Genomic DNA, 25,532 nt, shown 5'->3' on the forward strand with positions numbered 1-25,532 from the left:
AGGAAAAACGACGTCACGATGAGGAGCGATTACAGAAGCTCCGTGAGAAGGAGGCGGCTGAGAGACAGGCGAAGGAAGAGAAGCAGTTAATGGAGAAAAGAGAGAGCGAACGAAAAGAAAAGAAGGCTAAGGAGTTGAAACAGAAAGCGGCACAGCAGCAAGACCGTGCAAAGAGTGAAGTGGATGTGAAGCCAATTGCACCTGAAAAGGAGGAAGTCGGCCAAGAGGAAATTGAAAACCCATTGGAGGCGATGACTATATTGGAAGGAGCGAATGGACAACGTGCACAAGAGCAGGATGGAAAACAGAGCCTGGAAGCGGTGAAGCCACTTGATCAAAATGAGCCCAATGCCATACCACAGGCTGGCTCTAGAGTAGGCCGAGTGATTTCCCCGATCCGATCAATTTCAACTATATCGCCACCGCTAGATAGAATGACGGCGTCACCTTCCTCCTCGGCGATTTCTCCCCAGGCTCGCACTTCGACTCTGACCCTGGCTCCTGTCACCACAGCTGCCTTTGAACCGCTGCGATCGCCTGTGATGCAAATATTTTCCACGTCGATCGAGCCGCAGTCATTGGTGTCTGGTTCTGGAGTGGCCTCCACCGCGGCCTATCATCCCACTCCGTCCCCTCGTCCCCAAGTCAACTCAAATTTGGGCACTGGCCCAGGCACCCCCGCGCAGCTTATCGGAGGCGATTACCCCAGCCTGAAGAGTAAGGTGACCCCCCTTAGCCTGCATCCCCCCTCCACCGTGGCACCTCAGTCCCTGCCCAATCAATTTTTCAACCCAGTCAATCAAGGAATGCCGCTCTCTCTTGGCGTTTCTCCCTACGCTCCTACGCCCACCAGAACTGACTATCCGTCCACCTTGGCGCCACAGCCCCCTTACGATCTTAAACCGCACCCGCATTCTAGATCCAATTCGTTTGCTTCTTCCACAAGCACCGCCGTCCACCTCGCGGGGTCAGACGCCTCTGCTTTCCACTCTATCCTCGGAAATTTGCCCAACCGCCCAGCTCCCTCCATGTACGGAACCTCCTACGCCTCCAGCTCTCCGTTTTTAAACCAGCCCCTTCCTGCTGCAGCGAGCGGTCCCGTTCCCATCGGCCACGAACGTCGGTATTCCCAACCGCCAGATGAGTCCGGGAAAAGCCCCTTCGGCACTATAGGAAATGCCAACCCGAAGCCGGCTCCCATCCAGCGTCCACGTAGTGGCTCGAGCACGCCTCTTACCAACCCAGGGTATCCGCCCCTCAACATCTTTGGCTCGGCATTTGCTGGGGTTGCGATGCAGGAGGGCAATAAGTTGCCCGGTCCCTCTCAGCACCAGCGGCCCTCTGGACGAGATGTGATGCCGGGCCCCAGCGAAAGAAGGTCTCTATTTTCTGCGGGATTATTTGAAAGCACAGCAGAGGGTAGAGGTACTAGAGGCAACTTGAAGTTTTCCCGTGACGCTACGTCCAGTATTTGATTAACCCCCTCCCCCCTCTTCCCTTTTCCATCTTTTTTTGAAACTCGTAGGCAAGTTCTATTCTCATCCAACCCCCTCTATGACAACCGGCGTCGACCTTCGGTACTCGCCAGCCTCCGCCTCCACCAATCGAAACCGACCGCCTTTCCCTTCTGTCAATAATCAGTCGGGGGCAGACGTTTGGATCAATGGAACTTTAGCATAACGACCATCCCCCCGTTTCCCGAATGTTAATAGTTGAACATCTCTAATCTAAAGCTTTGTATTTTTTTTTTCTCCTTTTCTGCTCATGGACAATTAGTATAGCTTTACCCTATAATGTCTTTTTTGTTGCTCTTTTTTTTTTCCTTCATTGTATAGCAAATCTACTTTATTTTGTTTGTTAGCCATGTGAAGCGTGAAATAAATCTCCCAGCGCTGTGTTCCAAGGAATTCGAGGCCGTTCCTTAGTGAGATGAGATCGATCCATGCCTATGGAGAGAAATTGAGCCACCGTATTTTATGAAGGGATTCCAACCTCAACGAGCGCACCCTTGGCTCGATAGTTTCGATCCTCGCCAACTCGACCAGCCATGGATAACACAGCGACGAGTTTCAAGTTTTGCTCAGAATGGTAGTCCTTTATTTTTGGCTTGTTTTTTCCATGTTTTTTGTTCATCAAAGGTTCCCCGATCGGAGAGATTTCCACCGCAGATCAATTGACTGCTTCCTCTATTTTTATTTGGTTGTCTAGCAACAACATGCTGTATCCAAAGGCCGACAAGATCAACAAGATCTTACTCTTTGCCTGCCGTAACTGCGATCATCAGGAGGAGGCAACGGGCAACTGCGTATACAGACATGACATCCAGCACGGGCCTTCGTAAATACAAACCTGGTGATGTTTTGGTTCCCGTACTGAGCCCCTGTTCCTCCTTTATAGTGAGCAGACCATGGTCTTGACCGACTTGAGTGCCGATCCCACCCTGGTAAGCTGAGTCTTCATTGTGTGAGTTTGTTGAAATGGGATCCTCACTGGGCTGATTAGCCGCGAGCCAAGGTCCCCTGCCCTCGATGCGGTCATGAAGAAGCTGTGTTTTTCCAGAGCTCAGCGCGGCGGGCCGACACAAAAATGACCCTCTTCTACGTGTGTTGCAATAGAGTTTGCGGGCATCGGTGGACAGAATGAGCCCATTTTCCTCTTCATCCTTGTAATTAGTTTCGTATTGTACCAATGCAATATTAATACACCCCGTATGAGATCTCCATATTCAAGTGTCCCTTCTCCATTCTACGTCTATCCACCCCCCCTTATCCCCTCTTGGGGGGATAGCACATCGATCCCATTCCAAGTCAACGTCACACGAGCTCCAATCCCTTTCCAATTTTAAACATTTCCGGGCCTCTTGCTGCTCAAACCCTCCTCACCAGCCCAATTTAACACTCTTCTCTCTCTGTCTCAAAACAAGGTGTTTTTGTCGCTTATTTTTCCCACTTTCCTTCAAACAAAAAGCCATGAAAAAGCTACTGTTGGTGCTCCTTTGCTCCATGCTGGCGGCGAACTCCATCGTCACTGCAGCGAATAGCAATGGTATGCTCCCCCCCCATCATAAATAGGCTCTCAGTTCTGCGCCTACTCTACCTGCTGAGCTAATCAACCCCATGACTAGATCACTCTTTCATAGTGGTGTTCAAGGCTGCCACCCCTCAGTCCGAGATCAATCGAGCTGAGCAAGAAATCGTCTCCCAGGGAGGCGAGGTGCGCCACCACTACAATATGCCAGGCTTCAAAGGCTTTGCGGTGAAGTCGTCAGATAAAGAGGCCTTCACGCTGATGCAGGCCAATCCCTACGCAAAGTTTGTGGAGGCCGATCAGGAGGGTAAGCAAAATGAGAGCCCAGATTGGGCTGCCCAGGTTAATTGCAACGGCCGATGACTAATGAGGGTCTATGTTTTTTTCTCTCTCCTCTGGCTGCCTGGTGGGATTCTAGTGCATGCCTACTAGGGCCTGGCGGCATTCGCCTAGACTCTCCGTATTTTAATATTCGCCAAAACCTAACCCAAAAAAAAAGCATTAGTATTCCCCTCCCCCACCCGACTCCGCCCGCGGAGAACGGGCTATATAGCGATCAAGCCAAAAGAACTCAAAGACGCGCCAGTGATATGCTGGATGATCGCGTGTAATTAATCATGATCTTGTATTCAATTTTTCCCTAGTATAGCCATTTTCTATGGACAGACCCTGTTGAGATGCATTATTTATCAGGAAAAATAAAACAGCCATTTTCCTTCCCATGCTTAATCAGGCCATGTAGAGCGAGAGAGAGAGGGGGCCTCTCGGCAAGGCCCGCTTTGGCTAAGTTGCTTTCGATTTGAGACCGCGCGGGAGGCGGCGAAAGAGGGTGAGGGGGTCTTCTAGATCTGCAATCGGGCAATCGGGCGCTTGGTCGGAGGGTGAGGGGGACTGCGCGGAGGCTCAAAGCCAGTAAGACATGGCAAGATGAAATGCAAGTCGCTGCAGTCCTGTGTCTGCGTTTGGGTTTATTGATTAAGCTTCTGAGCGTTGGTGTGATCTTCTTCCCCTCTCTCCCGCTCGCCTTCTTTTTTCGTCCGCCTTGCTTCTACGCGCCAAACACAAAAGAGGGAGCAGCAAAACAATATATGTATAAATATATCTATATTCAAAACCGCTCTTGAGTGCCTGGCCTCCCCCATTCCACAGCTTTCCCCCTAGCGTTTTCCCTTGCCCATCGGCGCAATCCGCCCCTATTTTAATCCTGTTTCCGTTGCCACGCCCTCGCCATTTCTCCTTCCCCCCCCCCCCCTGCGTCGCCGTCCCCCCTTTTCCCTCTCCTCCCTCTTTCTCCCCTCCCTCCTCTGCTCCATCCCGCTATCTCTCCAAGACGCAGTAAACCATGGTGAGCTGCCTCGCCAAGCCTCGTGTCCCCTCTACCCGCATCGGCAGCACCATCGACGAGAATAACATCCTCCTCACGAATCTGCTGGGGGTGGGTGCCTATGGGGTAGTATACCGCGCGCGACATTTGGGCACAGGCCGCTGGTATGCTATCAAATGCTTGCCTAAAGTGGGCGTTGATTCAAGACAGCGCGCATTTCACATCAGAGAGATCACCCTGCATACACAGGTGTCGTCGCATCAAAACATCGTCACCCTGGAGAAGGTAAAGAAAAAAAAGGAATCAATTAGAATTTAGAAGAGGCGTGGGGGTGGAACCCCACTCACTGAAAACGATCTTTCTCCTTATGCTCAGGTGGTGGAAACTTCAGAGGACCTTTACGTGGTGCTCGAGTACTGTGACGAGGGCGATCTCTTCTATAACATTGCCGAGCGCGGCCTCTTTATCGGCGATGACCAGGCTATCCGTGTCGCGTTCCTTCAGATCCTGGACGCGGTCGCATACTGCCACTCCCTGAGCGTATACCATCGCGACCTAAAGCCTGAAAACATCATGGTCTTTAACAACGGCCGCACCCTCAAGTTGGCGGATTTTGGGCTCGCCACAACGGACAAGTTCAGCGGGGACTTTGGGTGTGGGAGCACCTTTTACCTCTCGCCCGAATGTCACACCAGTGGAAGCGGCCGAGTCGGCGCTTACTGTACGGCCAAGAACGACGTGTGGAGCCTGGGGGTGATCCTGGTGAATCTGACCACGGGCAGAAACCCGTGGCTCCAGGCCTGCCTGCAGGACGAGACGTTCGCAACCTATATGCGCTGCCCCGATATTCTTCGCGGAATGCTGCCGATCACGCAAGAGTTGGCAAGCATCCTGCAGAAGATATTCACCGTGCCGGAGGAGAGAATCTCCCTGGAGGAGCTACGCGGGCTCGTGATGGCTTGCGAGCGTTTCTACGATGCAGGGACGATCAGGATCCCTAGGAAACTTCCGGTGGAGGCACCCCTCTACATCACGGTGCCAACTCGTCAAACAGCCCCTCAACTTCCCCCGCCGCCCTCTGCTCTGCTTCCGCACCCATCTACACAACAACAACAACCTCAACATCAACATCAACAGCTACAGCATCAATGGCAGCAAGAGCACCTCCGTCTACAACTACAGCCACAGCCACCTCAACAGCAACGCGAGCACCAGCAGCCTTCTCTTCTTCCGTCCACTCGGTCCTCCCTCCCCGGCGGACATCCCACCTCCCTCTCACATAAGCTTCATCACTTCCATCTTCCCCTCAGATTCGCAGTGGGAGAGCCCAGAGTTTCCGCACGATGACACATTAACCCCCTCTCCCTCCCCCCCCCCTTCTCGCCCCCGTTGATAGCTTCACCTGCTTAGCTTATTCCTTCTATAGTATACGAACATTATGGTGGGTTGTATCGTGACCTAGCATGGTCGTCTATTGTTCATCTCAAAACAAGGCTTACCCGAGCCCGTCCAACAATAGATATGCAATTGAGTAGTATCTATTTTTCACATTATTATCTAAATATCTAAATTCCTATCTATCGATATATCACCTCATACATTCTGGTGCCCTATCACTTTTGTGTATTTTGTTTTCCCTCCCCTCCTACTTCATCTCTTCATGCCTTTTTTTTTTTATATCTTGTACAGTGCTCTGCTTTTTTTTTTCTCGTCTTTTTGAAATTCCATTATCTATTATATATACTGTATATATATATATAATATATATATATATATATATATATGCGTGTGCGCATGTGCTGGCAAACTATTTTGGTGAATAAACTATAAATATTTCTTGATTTCAAGGAGAAGGGATGAATTGAGGAAATAAAGTGGTAGATTACAATACAGTAAAAGAATATAGTATAGAACTGAACATGAATAAATGGAGATTCAACAGGGATATCTTACAAAAATTTGTAAGGCAAGCTGTAGGAGAGGAGAGGAGAGCCAAACTTTCTCCTGGTAAGCACCCGAGGGTAGAAATGAAACTAAAAGAGGCCTCCGCTACTTTTCCTCGGCCTCCTCACGCATAGCCGGACAACTCATCAGGTCGTGGCCCCGTTCTTCGCACACCTCGCAGAAGCCTTCTGCCTCGGGCTCCTCCGGCTCCGGCTCCCGGTTCGCACCGGGGGAAGCCCCTAGCCCTCTCGCCTTGGCCAGTTCTTCCTCCAGCTCCGCCTCGCGCAGGAGCTTTGCCTCAACCAAAGTCTCGAGCTCGGCCACATCCTTATGCAGTGCCGTCACCTCTCGGGAGTGAGTGCGCTCGAGTTCGGCGATGCGGGCACGAAGCTCTCTCACCTCCTTGGCATGCTGTCTCCGCAGCTGGTCTACATCGGCGCGCATGCTGGGCGAATTGCAGTTGCGATCCTCAGGGGTGGGAGACGCTGCCGGAGGGTGCGAATGAGGGCAGCCGGTCTGAGGATGCATCCGCTCGACCTCGTCGATCAGGGCCAGGAACTCGGTCTCCATTTCCTCGTGTGCCTCGCGGAGGGAGGCGTTTTCCCGCGTAAGAAGGGAGATTTCCTGCTGGAGCTGGTGGATCAGACAACGAAGGCTCTCCATCTCGGGGGGGTCGCCTTGGAGCGCCTCCTCCCTCCCGCTGCCCCTCTCCTCCTCGTACTTCTGCTGTAGCGAATAGAGCTCATTTTCGGCCCGCTCCTTTTCCTTGCGCATGGCCTCAATGGCCTCGGCAGTCTCTCCGGCCAAATTTCGGAGCTCCTCGCACTCCTCCTGCAGTTTCTGATATTTGGCCTCCTGCTCTTTTACCTCCTCGCGCCCTTTACGCTCGAGAGCCTCGATTCGGATCTCGTACGTGGCTATGGCCTCGCGTCCAGCCTCACGCAGTGAGGAGAGTTCACGAGCAAGTGTGGAACAGTGGGCGCAGTTCTGTAGAGGGACGGAGGAAGCGAGGTGCAAAGCCTGGGACTTTTCGATAGAGTGGCCAGAGGGTCTAGAGGGGGGGGGCAAGCGGTTTAGGGGAGGATGCACGAGACGAGGGCGGGATCGGTTGGGATGAAGCCAGTGAGGTAAGCCTTGGGGGCAATGCCACTACGGCTGGCTTTTGCTTCATCGCTTCTTGTGATGTCTTGCGCGGCGCCGGCTCCATGGGCGAGATTTTCGGCGAACCTGGCCTGGTCGGCAAGATGGAATGGAAGGAGAGCTTTGAAATTTTATTTGGCTTGACAAAGATGCCGGTGTTTTTCTTGCATTTGAAATACCTCACGCTGTCGTTGAAAATCAGTCGGGGTTAGCAAGGGGGTTCCAAGCGCTCAGAGAAGCAGAGCTCAACTTACCCGTCCACACTTCCGTCGTTTTTCCCCTCACCACGTCGATCCAGCTCCACTCCAGCCCACACGCCCGGTTTGAATTGGGTTGGGCCGAGGAACCGGAGAATGCCTGTCCCAAAGGCGCCCACCACCACCCTATCTCCAACGGCAAGCTCCGGCGATGGAGCCGGGGGATGCGCTTCTTCTCCCCTTTCCATACCTCCACCAACCCCACCTCCATAACCATGAACTGCCTTTGAATCCGGAAGAGGAGAATACTTGGCCTCTGGCCCGTGAGGCGACGGGGGATACTGGGAAAACGGAGGGAAGCGAGGTGTAGATACGGTGGGAGAGGTTTCCGGAGTAGACACGGCCGACGGAGACAGAGAGGGAAGCGGGGGAGAGTACAGAGGGAGGTCTTCGCAGCTGCTCGAGTTCTTGAGACGGTTGGCCCAGTATGCACGGTTTGACGCTTGGATAGGGCTGGTGTCGCTGCAAATGGAGGCAGAGCGGGTTATGAGTAGAGAGTTGCGATGGTCACGGAGGCTGGATCGTTTTGCGGAGCGCACCATCATCAGCTGTGCATGTTATACGGAGGGAACCACGTTGAAAGAGCGACCCAGTTATCAGCCCAAGGACAATACGCAAGGAGTGCAGGGAATGAGCGGAAAGAATGCCGTCAATGAATGCAAGGTACGAGGTGTTTTCGCCTTGCGGGTAATGGAGCGTACGGTGTATGTGTAAGAACAGAGCCCAATGTTCTGTTTTATTTTTCTTTTCTCCCGCTGGTGATATCAAGGGAGAGATGGCTCAGGTGTTCGAAAGAATTTGGTTCTTCGGAGTTACGATCACTCATATTGGCACCAAATTAGCTGCGGATAGCCAATAGAGATCGCAGGCAAAATTAAGATAATGTATCCTAGATTACATGGATGGGCATACAAATAGCCTGAAATAAAAAGTAATTTATTCAAGGAACACGAGTAGGACCGTTATGGGCGAGAGGGCAACTGCCAATCTACCGGGTAGACAAACCCTCTCAGGGGCTCTCCATGAAGGCCCTTCCCCCCTAATTCATTAATAGGCTGAGCTCTGGCTGCTCCAGCACTTGCTCCCAGGAAAATACTCGCTTTACTCGGGGCGGTAGCTCCTCCCCTTCGGGCAAGCGACTCCAGGCATAAGATGCATTGAGATCAAACAGGAGAACGTTTATTCCGGCATTGGCAACATCGAATGCATTATGAAGGGTGTCATCTACCAGTAGCTCTGCTTTAAGTTGATGGCAGATTTCGGATTTCATACGGGGAATAGCAAGACCTTGTTCGCTCGTGGCGAGGTAATGATTTGTTAGGATCTATGGGGAAAACGATTGGGGAAAAACATCGTGGGAGATGAGAGAGGGTGCCAAAGGAGAATGCATTAGAGAGACTTACAATGTCTTCAAAAATATTCGGGAAATGGCGATCAATGAATTCCTCAGTTTGCTTTCTCACGAATTCCTGGCGGGATGTCACAACATAGAGCTTGAATCCTCGCTCTTTCAGAGTCTACATGACAATGCATCAATAATCTAGTTCAAAACTCAGGGTAGAACCCTTCATACCTTCATCGCCTCCAATGCACCGGGCACCGGCTGCATCTCCCTAAATTCCTCGCTGACATAAAACTCTCGGACCTTGACTATACTCTCGTCTCGGCTTCCGCCCCACACTTCCCAGTAGTTGTAGGAGAAAAAGTCGGATTCTTTCAGCTGCGTTCCGTAATGAGTGTTGTGCCACTTGACAAGGGCGGCCATGGTGAGAGAGAGGCATTCGTCTAAATCAATGGCAAGTGTGCGGGCCATCTTGTAGGTCGATCTATTATTTTGGGTTAATCTATGATTGTTATGATTTAAGTATTCGTCCTACGATACGGCCGTCATAGGGGGAGCAAAGCCTACCCAAATTGGATCAGTCCAATGAATTTGTATCAGATCACTTAGGCAAAACCTCCAAGGCGGAATTCGATGACCAAGCCACGCCTGGGCAAAAATCAAGAAAACCGGTTGTGAAGAGATGCGATCTTACCTAAACATCCAGGAAACAACACCTATTGTGAGCGACGAGGGAAAAAACAAAAAAAAAAATAGGCCACCGTGCTTCATATAGACTCACACATATCAAGTTTCCATGGGAAGTGTCAAATTGGCCACCGCCTTCTGATTAAAGTATATGGATTTTAATTTAAGGAGGGGGGACGGCTATAATAACGATGCAGGGGAATTTGACTGTATTTGTATTATGCCGCTCATCAATTAAATAGAAACAAGTTGTTTCTCCAAAATAGCGAAGCTGCGACCAAAAAACCTTTTGCTACAGCAGGGGGCCAATCCTTCTCCAATAGCCCCTCTTTCCCTATCGGACAGCTCAGGTTGAAAGCAGCTCTCCCACTTTTTTTTTCTTCTCTCTCCTCCTTTCATTCCTTCACACAACCCAAGGTACAGGAGAAATGGTGGTTGCCACGCTGACTCTTCCGAACACGCTGGAGCCGCAGGATCAAACCCAGCGACGTCTCCAGGTAAAAAAGCAACGCGCCGAACGCCTGCTGCGGCAGAGAGAATGTCAGACTGAAAACAAGGCATGGTCGCCCATGGCCAAAGAGGAGAAGCAGAGTCCTTGTAGGGAATGGCTGGGAGGAAAAGAGAATGGTAATTCATAGAATAAATGGCTCAACATTATTTCGCTATTGCCAATGATGCTAATCCTCTGTTTCTCTCCTAGAAGCGCTTCCTATCTCGTCGTCCAACACGTCCCCCTTCTTCCGGCGATCGCAGGCTGGTGGTGCCAATCCCGCCCATTTTCTCACCCCTCCTTCCACGCCCTCTTCTACTCCAGGCAGCAACCCGGCCTCAGTCGCACACCTGCGTGACCAGATCTCACACCGCGCCAACTATCTCGAAATTCGGAACACGTTTCTAGAGCAACAAAATTCCCAGCTAACGAAGGAACTGACGCACGCAAGAACCACAGTGCAAGCGCTGAGACAGGTGGTCGCAAACAAAGAAGAACTACTTGAAAGCGTGATTGAAGAGCTTGCCGAGACAAGGGTCAGGCTGGAGGCGCTGGAGGATGCGCTCATCGAGGAAATGGGGCAAGAAAATGGGGCCGTGGGGGAGGAGAGCGGGGTGGAGAGCGGGGTGGAAACACAAAAGAAGAAAATATCGAAAGAGCTAGGCAAGGGGAGGGAGGAAAGCGGAGAGTGCAGTCCTGATGAGGCGGATACCGCCGTAGAGAATTATTTCCTAAGTAACTCCAGGACGTTTGAGGATATCTCAGAAGTAGAAGAGGAGGATGAGGGAGAGGAGGGAGAAGGAGAAGGAGAAGAAGAAGATGCAGGAGCAAGTTTTGAGGACTTCGAGGACTTCGAGGACTTCGACATCAGCGATAGTGGGACCTATGAATCATCTGAAGAGGAGTCCTCCAAGGCTGACATGGATATGTTTTTTGATATCTTCGATCTCTTTCCCACCCCAATCAACAACCAACCCACTCCTACGCCCAAACCCGCTCCCAAGGGGGAAGCTGAACAGACTACAAAGGCAGATATTTTTGCGCGCAGTCGAACTCGGTTCAAACTACGCTTCATCAAGTCCCGAACCCAGCACCGGAAGATGCTCTCTGTAAATAGTGAGGCACTAGAAGTGCAATAGTGGCTGACGTTTGTGTTGTATTTTTATTTTTTTACTTACGAGAGATATTTGCATAGTTTTAATCTAATGGATTCCTTTACCATTGTAAATACGACATTTTTTTTATTGTCTGATAGATTTAGGAGTAAGCACTCTACAGACAACCCGAATTGGTTTATTTCTTTTTATGTTCCATGCTTGTTAGGGCAATGCGTTTGCTTAATTTAATGAGATTGAAGAGTTTTATACACCCTTTGAAGAGTGAAGTGCTGGCTCACCTTGGCTCTGCCATTCGAAAGAAAACATCAATTCGGCGGATTGTTGAGAGAGAATCTTCAAAACGAAGCAGTGTATTTGACGACTTTTGGCCTATAATGCTAAGAAAATCGCAAGGGAGCCTTGTCTAGAGGCTGACGATTGTGATATTATACATTGTGTTTACCCACATCTTAGAAAAGTGGGCACATGCATAATCGTACTAGTGAAGGAAAAAATATACCAACGCGATAAGAAAGTTTTAGAAGATAAGAATAGAGTTCAAGTTTTATTTTCCCAAATATGGTCAAATTAATAATGCAAATTAGAAGCTTAAATGTTTTTTCCAAAAAACGCGGTCGCAGAAGGTCGTATGGCCAAATGGATAAGGCGCCTGACTACGAATCAGGAGATTCCAGGTTCGACCCCTGGTACGATCGGGCATTTATTTTTCATTTTGTCATTTGTAATACAAACAGACGTGCAAGATCGATTTTCGTGCATTGCATAAATTGGTGTTCTTGATGCATGCTTTTTGATAAGCTCGGGTTCAGGCTTAGGCCGCCCATTCTTATGGATGAAGGGCTGCTTAGGTAAGGCTCAAGGGCGATATGGCCAGCTAGGAAAATAATTTTGGAACCACAAACGATATAAGTGGGTTTACTATTTCAAGCCATTGGTAATATACGTGGCCGCTCATGTTGAGTAATTGACAAATGCATCGTACATACTGCAGTTTGCAAAATGGCTAGTCTATTGTTTGTGGTTTAGCTGTGCAAACGATGTACCCCAGACGAAACTTCACGCTGTCAAGAGAAATGTTTTGGTTATCTAAACCCAAAATTATCTAACCACAAAATTCGTGGAGAATAGGCCGGGCTTCCGTTCAATCGAATTGGGACTGCCGGAGAATTCGCCTGAATCCAATAGGGGCTTTTAAAGGATATTTTAAAATCCCCTAATGATTTATAAGAACCTAACCTTAGATTGCATGCTCTAATCCAGTCTACACTTGTTTATTCATTTCATACCAGAGGGTTGCTGAAATAACCTTGCAACAGAAGGAAAACGTTGTGTATATGTATATGTGTATATGTATGCATGAGTAGAATATCATCGCCATGAATCCTATCAGAACTATGCTTTGGAAGGAAGGAAGCTCTTCATTTGTCATAACAGGCCTGAGCATTATCTTGGCTCTACTCGTCGTTCGCTACGTCGTCGCCACTATCCGCGCCACCTACTTCTCCCCGCTGAGAAAAGTCCCCGGCCCACTTTTCTCTCGCGTTTCGACGTTTCGCTATTTTTATCACAGATTCCGGGGTTCGTTCCACCAGTATGTTAACAACCTACATCGTCAGTATGGGCCGGTGGTGATTCTGAGCCCCGAAGAGGTGTCTTTCTCCCAAGTGGAGGCTGTGAAACAAATACTAGTAACGGATGATTTCCCGAAGGGAAAGGAATATGAGCGTTTTGCGGGTGAAGATGGAGGAAAAGAAATATTGACCATGACGCATGTATTCCACACCACAGCGTCCTTGTTTTTTCCAGTGGCGGATGCTAACTTCATCTCACCTTTGCTTTACTTCTTCTCGCTTATTAGTGATAAGAACCAACATAGAATTCTACGCCGGATGCTCTCGCCTGCCTTCTCAGTGAGCTATCTCCAGGAGTTGGAGCCATTTCTCCAGAGTTGCGTTCAAGAGTTGATGGTGTGGATCAGAGACGAGTGCGAAAGGACGGGTGGGGAGACCGTCTTCGACGTCTACACCAAGATAGGACAGCTTACCCTGGTCGGATACAAATTTAATCACTCTATCCTATGTGTGCCATTTCCTAATGGACGGATTGCTTATAGGATGTGATAGGAAACACTTCGTTTGGAGGCTCATTTCACTTGGTGACCAAAGGCTCCCATCCACTTACCGAGAACATCAAATCCTTCCTCAAGAAAAAATTCATGGTACCTGGTGCCAGTTTTTTCAGAACGGGGGGAATGCTTTACTGACGAACCTTCACCATGTCAATAGCTAGCAATGTGCCGTTTGATCGGATTCATTATACCAGGTCTGGTAGACAAAGAATACCAATACCTACATAGCGTGAGTTCCGTTCATCAGCCAAGAATGGAGGTCCAATTAACTTATTTATCTTTCCTCTCGCTTTTTGGTGTATTAAAGTTTTTAAGTTCCAAAATAATGGAGCGTCGCCAATCAACCGGTAAGCATCGCTCCGATATTTTGCAGATATTGATTGACGCACAGGATAAGGAGCGCCACGGACTCAGTGACGATGAGGTGTTATCGCAGGCTCTTCTCTTCCTGTAAACACACATTTCCATCCTTTTTATTAGAGAGGTGGTAGCATCTGACATAGAAGTATTATGTTCTAGCATTGCCGGTAGTGAAACAACTGCAGGCACGTTGTTTTTCACCCTCCTTAATCTCCTTCGCCATCCTTCATCCCTTGCTAAACTTCGCGAGGAATTGGAAGAGGCGTTCCCGCCAACTGCTCGCTCGCTTTGCGTCACACGTCATAGTGTGCTCAAGCAGCTCCCATACCTTAACGCCGTTGTCAATGAGGGGCTTCGCGTTCGTTCGATCACAGGGAATGGTGTTGCACGGTTTGTGAACCAGGAGGTCGAAATTGGCGGCTACTTAATTCCTCCAGGAACAACCGTTTTCGCAAACTACCCGATGATGCATTTGGATCCAGCCATATGGGGGGATGATGCTGAAGAGTTTCGACCAGAACGGTTTCTGAGTGAATACCCGCCCAATGCGTACACGCCATTTAGTGCAGGCACACGAAACTGTATAGGGAAAAGGTAAGTACTACATATTCTGGCCAAAAGCATGAAATTTAATAACCCTTCTATCTTATAGTTTTGCACTGATGGAGGTGCGCATTGCCCTAGCCTCCCTTCTCTTGAACTTTGAATTCGAGGAAATAGAAGGTCAATCCGACCAGCAAGTCAGTTTTGTTACCATGCGATTGAAATCGGGCCGATTCTTCGTGCGAGTACGGCCACGCAAACATTTATCCCTTTAGTATTCCGCTAGATTGCTGTGTAGGTGTTGTACACTATTTTCACATCACATTAAGTAATAAGAATATTTGGATATTTGAACGAGCTAATGAGGTACTGGCTATCAGTCCGAAATGGACTCGCTCAATATGAGATCTTCACCGGGATTGGGACGAAGAAAACTTTTATCGAAAAGAAGGCGAATCTTTTTCGACGAAATGCATACCCGAATTTTTTCTCTGTATCTAATATATTGGTTGGAAAATTGAAAAATTCCGAGTGCACAGCATTTCAAACATTGAAAAACTTTTAAAAGCTGTTTATTAAGTTTAGAAGATAAGATATTTCCCAATTAGATGGTCGTAATAAGTGGGCAAGGAAAGCTCTATCAGGAATGGAATAAGGTCGCTATTCGTCGTGTTTCCAATCATTGCTATTTCAGATAATGACTGAGGTACGAAGTAATGGAAAAAAAGAACAAGAATATAAAAGGATCCTCAACTAGCCACCAAACAAGTACCTGGGTGAAAGAACAGGTGAACCAACTTAGAGTACAGTGGAGGATTTAGAAAGGGAAGGGTGGGATTGGTATATTTTCTATTCCTATCGGAACCAGATATCGGAGCCCCTTTGTTTATTTAAGATATATTATTCATGTAAAGCGAACCTCTTTGAAACAAAATTATTAAAAACAAAAACAATATGTTCAATGTAAAGGATTCTCGGCCCAAATGTTTCGTACTTTCTCAGTTGTTGATCATCTCTCGGCTTCACTGATCCGGATAGAAGGGGCTCTTCCACTCTGGTAGAGCTCCATTCCTTTACATCCTCCCTTTATTCTACCCTCCGTCATTATAAACTCTCAAATTATATCAGAGGGGATCATCCATAACTGGTCGTGAAAGATAAATGAAATTGTATTGATACTGTAAATTGGTTAAATGAGTCTTCATTTTCAAATGTTTTTCTTTTCTCCCTTGGGAAGAATTTTTTTACATCCACTTGGTGTTTTTTATCTGAAGGGAATGGAGGGGTACACTTCTACGTTAATATCACCCAGGTACTGCCCCTAGCCACCCATTTTGTGTGGTTAGATTTCTTCTAAGGATTTTTGCTACCTATTATTGTAGCCGCTTGATATTACTTGCTTGTTGCTATGCTGTTGATAGCGGTTGAGCCTTGAGAAAAACCCGACAAACTCTCATGGACGGGTGTCGCCTACGGGAATCGAACCCGCAACCTGGTGATTCGGCTCCGGGGTCCCAAAACACTACTCCAACTAAGGTCGACATTCATTTTCAATTATTTTTTGATCAATCAATGGAAACTTTTATTTCCATATATTACATGAAGTTAATGTCAATGGACTTAACATAACGAGATATAGGTCCTTGATCGATAGACTTTCAATCGATATGCGTGTATCGTAGTTGTCGTGAATAGCATGTACGTGAAACCGATGTAATCTTTTGTACTTATCGTAAGGGCGATCTTTTCAATAATCAAGACTCAGCTTCTGATCAAGTGGATAGCAGTCACAAACCAAGAGTAAGTGCTGGTGGGGGAGGTGGGATTCGAACCCATGCCGTTCTCATCGGCATCCCAGGGATAGTCCACTACACTAACCCTCCCCCCGACATTCATTTTCAAATGGAGTAGATCTAAGCCACATTATTCCATATATGGAGGTATATTTATCATCCGAAAATCGGATGTAATCGGTCGTATGGCCAAATGGATAAGGCGCCTGACTACGAATCAGGAGATTCCAGGTTCGACCCCTGGTACGATCGTTTCCTTTTTTTCTACCACCATTTTCATTTGCATTTTTGTTATTGTTTTATTTTGATACAACACACTTGAAAGATACCTCTGATGTGGACTAGAAACATAGTAAGAATGGGAAACCTTTGTCACGCCAAATGTCGGGTGAGTGTAGCCAAACTTTAATTTTGCGTTTCCATCTCAAAGTTTATGTGAGTTCATCGAGAACACTTATTGAACCTGATATTCAGCGGGGGACATGGAGCCCCTACTCTTTTAGACAAAGATGGTTTTCATTTATTATTGATCGCATTGTAAAACAACTGAATGTAACGAGAATGCTAAAAATAAAATGGATCCCCAGGCAAGGGTATAGACATTGGTATAGATATTGTTTTCGCCCAAAGCATAAATATAATATAGGGCAACGAATTCAGCTTGGGACAGACATGTAACGAGGAGGCTTCAGTGAAGGGGCGTGGCACAGACGAAATGGCAGAATTGGTAGTGAGCGTGGAGTTGAGTTTGAGTGGGATAGGTTTGGCCACACTAGAATACCAAAGAGAGTAAGCACGGGGACGTGAGAAGGAGGAAAACGCAGTGGCCACTTATATTGAATACCTTGCGACAATAAAAAGCTTTGACACCCATTTTCGCGTTGTCTGATGTTAGGAGAGTGTGGATTAAATTACTGTCAATTATGAGTGCGCTTCTGAAGGAATATTTGATATGAGCAAGCAGCCGATTGACTAGAGGAACAAACAGGAGGAGAATGAAGGAGAACTCTGGGAGGGGTGCGCCGAATTTATATGAAATAAAAGAACCCTCACGATGAAGCTTAACGTAGGCAATGGAAGTGCCAGTCCTTTGTTGCAATAATTAGGTAGCGAAGTTCTGTACATTCTTTGTTATTTTCGTGAATTTGGCCATACAGAACTCTATTTAGGACAACGCTCGACCACCTCCACTTACCCGCCAGCTTACCTTTGTAAACGGAGAGTTTAAGCTAGTGTTAAATGCAATCAAGGAGAATGAAAGCCATTCTTAAGAGGGTCCGCAACGGGACTGTGAACGATGAGCAAGTGAGCGGCGAGATGCTCAACCCATAAAATAAATTCAGCCTAATCTAAACCTAAGAACACTTCACCGTGGTTTCCGGCCGGTGAAAGACCGGAGTAGGCTCAGTATAGGACCCACAATAGCGGTTCTCAAAAAGATAATGAGCCTTAGCGCGTTTCAATTTTGCAGGCCGTGCCACGGCTTTCTCCTACGCTGCTCGTGGTCAGGGGAGGAGCTCAGCGACACCTGGGTCTGATAATTCCAAAAGAAATCCCTGATAGGGCAGGTCGAGCAAGCTAGGGCAGAGACCTTAATTCCAACGCTCTCATTCCCCTCCCCTACTTTTCGCTCCTCTATCTAAATTGGCTGAGTAATTGAGAATAGCTCCAGGTCCTTACAGTGGATCCCGGCCATTTCTAAAAGTGGAATTTAAACTTGCCATTTGGCGAGTTTTCGGGCTCAGCAGAACCGGGTTGATCGGCCATCTCTCGGATGCGGCCTAATCCGTATTGTAGTTTGTTCGTGGAAGCTCGAAAATTTTGATGGGCAACGGAGAACTGCCAGAGGAGGTTTTTCGTACTCTCTGTTTCGGCGCCTGGGGGCTAAAGCCGAGGTTTCTCCCGCGCTTCCATTTGCGAGCGTTTGAGAAGATTGAATTTGTTCTTGCTGCGGTGTCATTTTGTTCAAGCTTGCTAATATGAATCTTTAATCAAAGGGAGCCGGGTGCAACTGAAACTCGCTAATTACATTAGGTGAGATAATATATTATTAACACCGATCTCGACGGATTTTCCCAGAGAAGCGTCCACAACTCAAACGTGGAACGATAGGGTTTAATTTTTCGTTATCTCATCGATGCAACCAAGTCCACTTTGGATGAATGGAAGCCGCAACCCGAGGATCCAGCAGCGTACCAGCCGCTGATAGGCAAGCGGGCATCCATGCCCCTTGTAGTGGTTGTTACGCAGGGACTGGGGAGGGAGCGTGGAGATTGAATAGTCGAGGTTATTGCAAAGATTGCGTGAGAGTGGGATTAGGGGGAAGCACAGATAAGGAAAACCCGATTTTTGCCGCCAAGAAGGAGCGCAACAAGGTTCCGCTAGGGATGGTCGCAAACGGAATGGGAGGGGGGTCAATTTGCAGAGTAAGCTTTTAGAGTTTGACAGTTGACTCTGACACAGAGCAATCGGCCTTCCCCACGTTACAGGGAGAACAAGCGCTCTTCTAAAACCTAGTCTCGCTCATACTGTGTGCTGCGAGCGCTCCAATTAACCGGCCCATCGGTGAGGTGACCCGACGGATCTTCACCAAGCAAGGCCCTCGACACCGCGGCTTTATTTTTTGGGGGAGTGGGGAGGGCGGAGGGGAGGCGGGGCAACACAGAGGCCCTCAAAAGCATCCAAGCAAGAACGCTCGAGGGCCGGCGATACGTCATTGGGCCGGAGGGGCCCAATGCTCAGAGTATGGTTTAATATAACAAATTGGACAAAGTTTTGGTGCTCAATTTCCGCGCTAAGTTTGGCGAAACAGCAGAGCTGAGATTAGGGAGCTTGCCTCTCATTAAACACAGACCACGGCAGGGGAGGAGATGATTGCCTGCGAGCAGCGCAAGGGATCAAACAAACACCGCAAAATAGCCGATTAGCCTGGTTGGAAGCATTGTGAGTGTGGAGACGCGAGAGCGAGGGCCCCTCGTTGAGGAGGCGGGCGGCGAGGGGAGGGGCGCGTGGCCCGAGCAGGGAGTTGCCAAGTTCTGCCTGGCGGAGATGCCGCGCCTCGGGGAAAGAGGGGGGAAGGGTGGTGCAGGACAGGCGCCAGCGGGAATCCCAGGAAACAAGAGTGTGAGAACGTCTTTATTTGATAACCATGTCACAAGGTGTGGGCGGAGTGTTGGGCAGACAGCTCAACACTTTCTATTTTCTGTTCTGAAGCACCCATTTCCTGGGTTCACAGTCCGCATTTAATTTCAGAGCGAGTACATGAACAATTTTGTTTTATTAATGATTGTCTAAGCAAAACCTTCTTTTAGCTCCGTGCTCAATGGCTGGCCGGCCAAAGGAAAGTGGTGGGCGTCTGGTTACACCCATACAGCACCAACGAGCGGCCAGACAGGGAGTCGCGAGTGTGTTTGGGCAAAGCCAAGGCACCAGTGTTTGGATGGGATGCCCCTAGTCTCGGTTTTGACTTTGGACAGATTATCTTGCCAATCTGGTCGGGCTGGCTGGGGGGGCAGCGTGGTGGGGCGGGAGGACGAAGGAGCACGAAGAGCGGGGGGCAGACGGGGCGGCGGGCGCGCCAGGGCGGGCGCGCGATGGCCAGTGGCGCGCAAGGCTGAGGCGGACAGGGGGCCAGCAGGCTGCACCTCTGCCGGCGGTTTCTGTTTCTAAACCGGTTGCGAAAAGAGGGGAGAGAGGGGAGGAGATGCTAGAGAGCGGCTGCCAGGCATGTGACCTTTCCTTAGCAATTTCTTAGCCGCCTTTTTGTTATGTTTCGGCTCTCCCCTTATTCGTCTTACTGGCAATTTTTTTTTCTCAGTTGTGAAATTCTGTCAGAGAAACTTGTTTGTGTTCGAGACCGTTTTTCTTCTCATGTCTTATTCGTCGAAACTTGTGACTGGTTTGCGCACACTAGCCATTATCTTTAATACCCCCCGCTCGCACAACACCTTATCTTTTTTCCCCCAATTTTTTCCCCCCCCCCCTCTCCACCCCTCTTCCCGCTATAAAGAAGACCATTCCGCGCTCTTTGCAAAATTTCCTTGTCAATCCTCTCAAGCTCACAAGCACTGGACTATGCCTCTATCCGGCGAGAGCAATAGTAGAAGACTCGGGGGCGCCAAGTCTGCGCCGCAGTTTGTACGAAAGCTTCTTCGGTAGGTGTTAGTTTGCTTGTTTTTGACGTGCTTGAGTAAGCTCATTCCACAACCTGAAGCTAATTTAAGCTGTTCATACCTCTCTCTTACCCTCCTCCCCCACCTTCCCCTTCGCCGAAAGGCTGCTCGAGGACCGAAACTTTGAACACATTGTCAGCTGGGGTCCCAATGGAGACACATTCATTGTCAAGGACACCACGGAATTTCAGAATAAAATCTTGCCGCAGTTTTTCAAGCATAGCAATTTCGCCAGTTTCGTGCGCCAGCTGAATAAATACGATTTTCGCAAAATTAAAAATCCTGAAGACCGGCGAAGTTCGGCCGGATTTGGAGTGTGGGAGTTCAAACATCCAAATTTCACGTATGAAAAGCGGGATAGACTAGATATGATCAAGGTAGGGCACCCCCCATCTCCGAGTGCCGTGGCTCTTCCCGCCCCCATTTAACCCCCCTCCTAATCTCCCGACTTGTAGCGCAAATGCTCGGGCATCAAGAAACCCATACCCCCCGAGCTCCAGAGCCCGGACGATGACACCTCATCCAACCTCCACAAGGAGGTCGACGAACTCCGCTGCACCAACGAGGAGATCCTCAAGTATCTTCGCGAGCTCTCCCGCAACTACCAGCTGCTCCTCGACCGATTCGAAACCATCGACCGCAGATGCTCGCATCAAGACAAGCTAATTCAGCAATTGATGCGCGCGCAGGAGCCTTTGCTCTCCGCGCGGAGACATTTTGACCCCGAACCGTCTCCTAGCGGCCCGAGAGAATTCCAAGTGCAGCCCCAGCTGGGGAAGATGTCAGATGCGCAGCCCACCGATGATCGCCTGGAACGGGCAATGAGAAGCCCCTTCCTCCGTCAACAGCGGAATCAGCTGATGCCACAGGGCCAGAAATGCGAAGCGTCTTTGCCTGCGCAGCACAGTGAAGCCATGGAAAAGAAATCTTGCGCCACTCTAGGAGAGAATGGTGATGCGGGGGCCGGTCATGCTGAATACCCAGGGGGATTCGAGGCGATTCTTTCAAGCGCCGCCCCTCTTCCCGCATCGCTGACATGCTTCTTCGACGAGTCGCCTCATCCCTCCTCGCCCTCGTGGTCCGTGGTGTCACCCGATCACCGCAAGTTTTCTGAAGATAACAAACATCCTCCCTCCTCTTCCTCCTCCTCCTCTTCTTCCTCCTCCTCTTCCTCGTCCTCCTCCTCAATCCCTCCCACCACCATCACATCGCTGGCGATGGACCGCAAGCGCTTCTCCGATCCTCTCCCCTCTCCTAAACCCTCTAAGCGCCTCAAAGAGGAAGATTCGCTCGCTAGTAGCCCGGCTGACGCGGATATCTGGATTGTCCCTCCCCGCGTCCTTGTGGTCGAAGACGATACCATCGCTCAGTCCATCTGCTCTAAGATTCTTGCCGCTTGCGGCTGCAATAGCGAAATCGTCAGCAATGGCTTCGAGGCCGTCAGCCGCGTCAAACTTACCAAATATGATATAATATTTATGAATGTTTCGCTCTCCACCCTCGACGGGGTCAGTGCGACCAGCCGGATACGACAATTTGATACTCTCACCCCCATTATCGCCATGACTTCCAACGTGAGCGATAACGACATCATCACCTATGTGGCCAACGGGATCACGGATATTTTGCCGAAACCGGTGGGGCATGAGGCGATAGACGGAATCCTGGAACGCCATTGCTATCTCCTGCGCAAATCCGCCTCGTCTCCCGTGGCTCCCGTGGCGACCACTAAGATGCTCCCTCCTCCCATGGCTAGAAAATCCCCTGCGCCGCCCCTCTTTGTCGACCTCTCTTTCCAAAACTTTGGGGGGAGTGAATACTCGCGCGAGAAAGAGGTCGCCATGCAAATTCAGCGAACCAGCTCCGGAATGATCAGCCTGTTGCCATAATGCCCGTCGCCATGCTCTAGTGGGGAGTGCATGATTTTCCATGTTGGTCCGAGACGGTGTCGCAGCACATGGCTTAGCTGGAAGAGGGATGAACAAATTCTTGAGGCAGTGGTTGTTGTTGTTTATTTTAAAAAGCTGTCGTCATGATTGGCGTGTTGTTTTAGTAGCTGTGGAAGCAGTCGTAGTATTAGTAGTTGTAGTTGTAGGACTTGGGCTGTATTTTGCATTGGTCGCGGTTGCCCGTTGCTAATCTGTTTCGCCATCACCACCACCACCACCACCACCATTGTTTCCTTATTATGCCCTCGACTACCCCTCCTCCTCCCCCCTACTACCTTTTTTATATTATTTATATATATTAATTGTGTATTATTCAATTTGTGTTCTCTTCTGTGAGTTTCTTTTTTCCCCCTCCCACCCCCTAAAGCTGTATATATCAAAATACTATTTATTTAAAGTGCCCTCTTCTTTTTTTCCGTTCTATTATCCCATTTTTTATTGTCCCCTCCTCCGTTAACAATGAATTGTACAAAAATGATTAACTGAGCCTGGATGGATCTTGGATACGATCGAATAAGTGGTACTCGTGTGCTCCTTAAACAACATAATCCACCGAGCTACGTATTTCCACTAGATCACTTTGTCAAACCACCTCAAACTCCCGCGTTATCTTAGTAAATCACAAGGTAAACCGGCTCCTCGTTTAGCTTTGGTTTAGGTTAGCTCCCCTTACGAGGATCAAGACACTCAAAGCCCTTCAGCCACAATTTTCCTGTGCTATTGAATCTTGGTGGAAAAAAGAGGGTCTTGGAAAAAATAGAAAATAAGAGCCATTTTCTCTCTTTGATTGCTTCTCATTCTACAGCCCTGATACGATTCTCTCCTTCCGCATCCTCCCCCTCCTTATCCCCCTATCTCCATTTGAGAGAATCGCTTATTCGATATACCCTATCTTGTCATCCAACGACATTCACTCATAAACGTTACTTTCAATCCAATTCTCTGACGCGTCGCGAAACTCAGTTGGCTTTTAATTTTTAACAAAAAGGATACATATTCATTTTCGCGTGAATAGAGGAGCATCGGAACGCGATACTAGCCCATCCGCTCATTTTTCATTGTCACGCTCATGGTATGGCTTTGTTTTGGAATATTTTGTCGTCCGGCCTAGTTCTAATTATTGGAGGATGATCGCATTAGTCCAGAAATTCAGATCCGGAGGAATTCTACGTGAGACAGGATAGAATTGGAAAGGGATCGTTTGGTGAGGTGTATAAAGGGTGAGCACACGAATGGGCGATCCCCGTGTTCCTGTCTTATCTATTGACTTGGCATCAAATCCATTTTTTTCAGATTTGACAAGCGGACACGCAAACCTGTCGCCATCAAAATCATAGATTTAGAGAGTGCTGAAGATGAGATTGAGGATATCCAGCAGGAGATAGCTATTCTCGCTCAGTTAGACTCGCAATATATCACCAGGTGAATGTTATCTGGAGGAGTTTCGTGTTTGCTTGGCCTCTTCATCTCATACTTGACAATATAGATACTATGGCGCATACCTGAAAGGATCCCACCTCTGGATTATCATGGAGTACTGTTCTGGAGGATCGTGTTCGGATTTGGTATGTTGATTGGGGGTCGGAGGTTTTGCTTGGCCCTCTCTTTCTCTTTTTCAATGGAAGCATCTTTTATCTAACCGCTTTCACGCTTCGTTGTCGGATCCTAGATGAAAGCTGGAACTTTCCGTGAGGAGTATATTGCCATCATTCTACGCGAGCTGCTTCGTGGGCTGCATTATCTGCACTCTGAGGGAAAACTGCATCGAGACATCAAGGCGGCCAACGTTCTGCTCAATTCAATGGGGGATGTCAAGCTGGCCGACTTTGGGGTGTCGGGCCAGATCACCGCCACTCTGACGAAAAAGAACACGTTCGTCGGGACGCCATTCTGGATGGCCCCTGAGGTGATCAAGCAGTCGGGCTACGACCACAAGGCAGACATCTGGTCGCTAGGCATCACGGCCATCGAGATGGCACAAGGCGAACCCCCCTATGCCGATATGCATCCGATGAAGGTCCTGTTCTTGATCCCGAAAAATGCCCCCCCGCAACTCGAGGGGAACTTTTCGAAAAACTTCAAGGAGTTTGTCTCCCTGTGTCTACAACGGGATCCGGTGCTGCGGCCCTCCGCCAAAGAACTGCTGAAGCATCGTTTTATCAAGGGTGCCAAGAAGGTGTCCTATCTGACGGAGCTGATCGAACGGTATGACCGTTGGCGGGCCGAGGGCGGGCGACAGGACCACGACTCGGATGATGCTGAAGACGAGCGCGTGGAAGAGAATGGAGAGGGCGGCTGGGATTTCGGAACCATGCGTCCCGCGAAGCCTACGAGCCCTCTACCCCCGGTGCCAAAAGCAAACCACCCGCCCCCAACTCCGTATCGGGCAGAGGTGATGGTGGCGGGGGAGAAGCTTCGGCACGTGGGAGGCGAGCTGGCGAAAGCGGCCGAAGAGGATACAGGCTACGACGATGGCGAAGACGACGCGTATGGTACCACCAAAAGAGTACCCCTGCCTGCGGAAGCAGCTAGCAAGCCATCCTCTGTAAGGGTCATTGCCTTAAATTTTATTAACCTTTGGAAACGCTAACGCTTATCCCTGTGGATGTGTTCGTGTATTTCTCCACCTACATGCATTAGAATTCACGTACGACCGATTCGGGGTATAATTCCAACACCAATAGCGGGAAAACTTTTCCTCGGCCGCCCTTATCGCAAGTGAAATCCTCAGCATGGGCGCAGTCTCCTTCGCAACTCTCCTCCCCTTCTCCTCAATTATACTCGCAAGCACCGGCGTCCCCTATCCCGCCCCAGCAGCAACTCGGTGCGGCATTTGCGGGCACGGGCTCGCCCGCCCACCATTCTTCCTCTTCGCAACAGAACACGGCGCGACGAACGAGCGTGCCCCCCGTCCCTGCCATGACCACCCTGAAAACCTATCTGGAGCCTCCGCTTCAAGAGTTGCGCAGCAGCGCACCCACCGCGCAAGCCCAGCGTGCTCTTGACAGTCTGCGTGCAGCCTTTGAGGAGGCCGAGAGGGAGTACCCTGGTGTGTCGCGGCTATTTCTACGAAAGGTGAAGGAGAGGATGGAGAGCAACTGAAAAGCGAGGAGGTGAAGCCGAAGCAAGCTATATCATGTTGTCCTGATTCCATTTGGTATGAGTCCCTCCCATGTTCATTATTTTTGATAGGTTTTTTTCCCTTCCATGTTCTATATTGACTCTTCATTTATTTTTTTCTTCCAACTCTCTCTCTAC

At 49.2% G+C, this 25,532-nt stretch overlaps 12 protein-coding genes and 2 non-coding genes across 14 annotated transcripts; 11 read left to right on the forward strand and 3 right to left on the reverse strand.

Moving 5' to 3' along the window:
- Positions 1 to 89: 89 nt before the first annotated feature.
- Positions 90 to 1,680, forward strand: VTP21DRAFT_2432 (uncharacterized protein; the record flags this gene model as incomplete). Its single annotated transcript, XM_069392625.1, has 2 exons — positions 90 to 1,425; positions 1,526 to 1,680. The coding sequence occupies 2 exons, from the start codon at positions 90 to 92 to the stop codon at positions 1,678 to 1,680; spliced, it is 1,491 nt and encodes a 496-aa protein (XP_069250321.1).
- Positions 1,681 to 2,047: 367 nt separating this feature from the next.
- VTP21DRAFT_2433 (uncharacterized protein) lies at positions 2,048 to 2,643 on the forward strand (the record flags this gene model as incomplete). Its single annotated transcript, XM_069392626.1, has 4 exons — positions 2,048 to 2,088; positions 2,209 to 2,337; positions 2,398 to 2,443; positions 2,503 to 2,643. 4 exons carry the CDS (start codon positions 2,048 to 2,050, stop codon positions 2,641 to 2,643), a joined length of 357 nt encoding a protein of 118 aa, XP_069250322.1.
- A 326-nt stretch (positions 2,644 to 2,969) lies between these two features.
- On the forward strand, positions 2,970 to 3,390 carry VTP21DRAFT_2434 (uncharacterized protein; the record flags this gene model as incomplete). Its single annotated transcript, XM_069392627.1, has 2 exons — positions 2,970 to 3,045; positions 3,125 to 3,390. The coding sequence occupies 2 exons, from the start codon at positions 2,970 to 2,972 to the stop codon at positions 3,388 to 3,390; spliced, it is 342 nt and encodes a 113-aa protein (XP_069250323.1).
- A 979-nt stretch (positions 3,391 to 4,369) lies between these two features.
- VTP21DRAFT_2435 (uncharacterized protein) lies at positions 4,370 to 5,698 on the forward strand (the record flags this gene model as incomplete). Its single annotated transcript, XM_069392628.1, has 2 exons — positions 4,370 to 4,636; positions 4,727 to 5,698. The coding sequence occupies 2 exons, from the start codon at positions 4,370 to 4,372 to the stop codon at positions 5,696 to 5,698; spliced, it is 1,239 nt and encodes a 412-aa protein (XP_069250324.1).
- Positions 5,699 to 6,400: 702 nt separating this feature from the next.
- Positions 6,401 to 8,237, reverse strand: VTP21DRAFT_2436 (uncharacterized protein; the record flags this gene model as incomplete). The annotated part of the gene is made up of 3 exons (XM_069392629.1): positions 6,401 to 7,346; positions 7,390 to 7,620; positions 7,690 to 8,237. The coding sequence occupies 3 exons, from the start codon at positions 8,235 to 8,237 to the stop codon at positions 6,401 to 6,403; spliced, it is 1,725 nt and encodes a 574-aa protein (XP_069250325.1).
- A 494-nt stretch (positions 8,238 to 8,731) lies between these two features.
- On the reverse strand, positions 8,732 to 9,505 carry VTP21DRAFT_2437 (uncharacterized protein; the record flags this gene model as incomplete). The annotated part of the gene is made up of 3 exons (XM_069392630.1): positions 8,732 to 9,016; positions 9,096 to 9,209; positions 9,266 to 9,505. 3 exons carry the CDS (start codon positions 9,503 to 9,505, stop codon positions 8,732 to 8,734), a joined length of 639 nt encoding a protein of 212 aa, XP_069250326.1.
- A 644-nt stretch (positions 9,506 to 10,149) lies between these two features.
- On the forward strand, positions 10,150 to 11,350 carry VTP21DRAFT_2438 (uncharacterized protein; the record flags this gene model as incomplete). The annotated part of the gene is made up of 2 exons (XM_069392631.1): positions 10,150 to 10,348; positions 10,422 to 11,350. The coding sequence occupies 2 exons, from the start codon at positions 10,150 to 10,152 to the stop codon at positions 11,348 to 11,350; spliced, it is 1,128 nt and encodes a 375-aa protein (XP_069250327.1).
- Positions 11,351 to 11,951: 601 nt separating this feature from the next.
- Positions 11,952 to 12,024, forward strand: VTP21DRAFT_t173. The gene has a single exon. It is a non-coding gene; the product is annotated as a tRNA-Arg (tRNA).
- Positions 12,025 to 12,705: 681 nt separating this feature from the next.
- On the forward strand, positions 12,706 to 14,635 carry VTP21DRAFT_2439 (uncharacterized protein; the record flags this gene model as incomplete). The annotated part of the gene is made up of 7 exons (XM_069392632.1): positions 12,706 to 13,097; positions 13,188 to 13,377; positions 13,443 to 13,547; positions 13,615 to 13,686; positions 13,765 to 13,907; positions 13,977 to 14,411; positions 14,470 to 14,635. 7 exons carry the CDS (start codon positions 12,706 to 12,708, stop codon positions 14,633 to 14,635), a joined length of 1,503 nt encoding a protein of 500 aa, XP_069250328.1.
- Positions 14,636 to 16,332: 1,697 nt separating this feature from the next.
- VTP21DRAFT_t174 lies at positions 16,333 to 16,405 on the forward strand. Its single transcript has one exon. It is a non-coding gene; the product is annotated as a tRNA-Arg (tRNA).
- A 1,207-nt stretch (positions 16,406 to 17,612) lies between these two features.
- Positions 17,613 to 17,920, reverse strand: VTP21DRAFT_2440 (uncharacterized protein; the record flags this gene model as incomplete). The annotated part of the gene is made up of 2 exons (XM_069392634.1): positions 17,613 to 17,788; positions 17,875 to 17,920. The coding sequence occupies 2 exons, from the start codon at positions 17,918 to 17,920 to the stop codon at positions 17,613 to 17,615; spliced, it is 222 nt and encodes a 73-aa protein (XP_069250329.1).
- A 395-nt stretch (positions 17,921 to 18,315) lies between these two features.
- Positions 18,316 to 19,770, forward strand: VTP21DRAFT_2441 (uncharacterized protein; the record flags this gene model as incomplete). The annotated part of the gene is made up of 3 exons (XM_069392635.1): positions 18,316 to 18,579; positions 19,073 to 19,276; positions 19,465 to 19,770. 3 exons carry the CDS (start codon positions 18,316 to 18,318, stop codon positions 19,768 to 19,770), a joined length of 774 nt encoding a protein of 257 aa, XP_069250330.1.
- A 457-nt stretch (positions 19,771 to 20,227) lies between these two features.
- VTP21DRAFT_2442 (uncharacterized protein) lies at positions 20,228 to 22,214 on the forward strand (the record flags this gene model as incomplete). Its single annotated transcript, XM_069392636.1, has 3 exons — positions 20,228 to 20,307; positions 20,429 to 20,702; positions 20,781 to 22,214. The coding sequence occupies 3 exons, from the start codon at positions 20,228 to 20,230 to the stop codon at positions 22,212 to 22,214; spliced, it is 1,788 nt and encodes a 595-aa protein (XP_069250331.1).
- A 1,129-nt stretch (positions 22,215 to 23,343) lies between these two features.
- Positions 23,344 to 25,376, forward strand: VTP21DRAFT_2443 (uncharacterized protein; the record flags this gene model as incomplete). Its single annotated transcript, XM_069392637.1, has 6 exons — positions 23,344 to 23,346; positions 23,415 to 23,494; positions 23,568 to 23,696; positions 23,761 to 23,839; positions 23,944 to 24,819; positions 24,915 to 25,376. 6 exons carry the CDS (start codon positions 23,344 to 23,346, stop codon positions 25,374 to 25,376), a joined length of 1,629 nt encoding a protein of 542 aa, XP_069250332.1.
- Between the last annotated feature and the right edge of the window lie 156 nt (positions 25,377 to 25,532).

The sequence above is a fragment of the Calcarisporiella thermophila genome (genome assembly GCF_041956535.1).
Source record: "Calcarisporiella thermophila strain CBS 279.70 unplaced genomic scaffold VTP21scaffold_14, whole genome shotgun sequence".
Lineage (NCBI taxonomy): Eukaryota > Fungi > Calcarisporiellomycota > Calcarisporiellomycetes > Calcarisporiellales > Calcarisporiellaceae > Calcarisporiella > Calcarisporiella thermophila.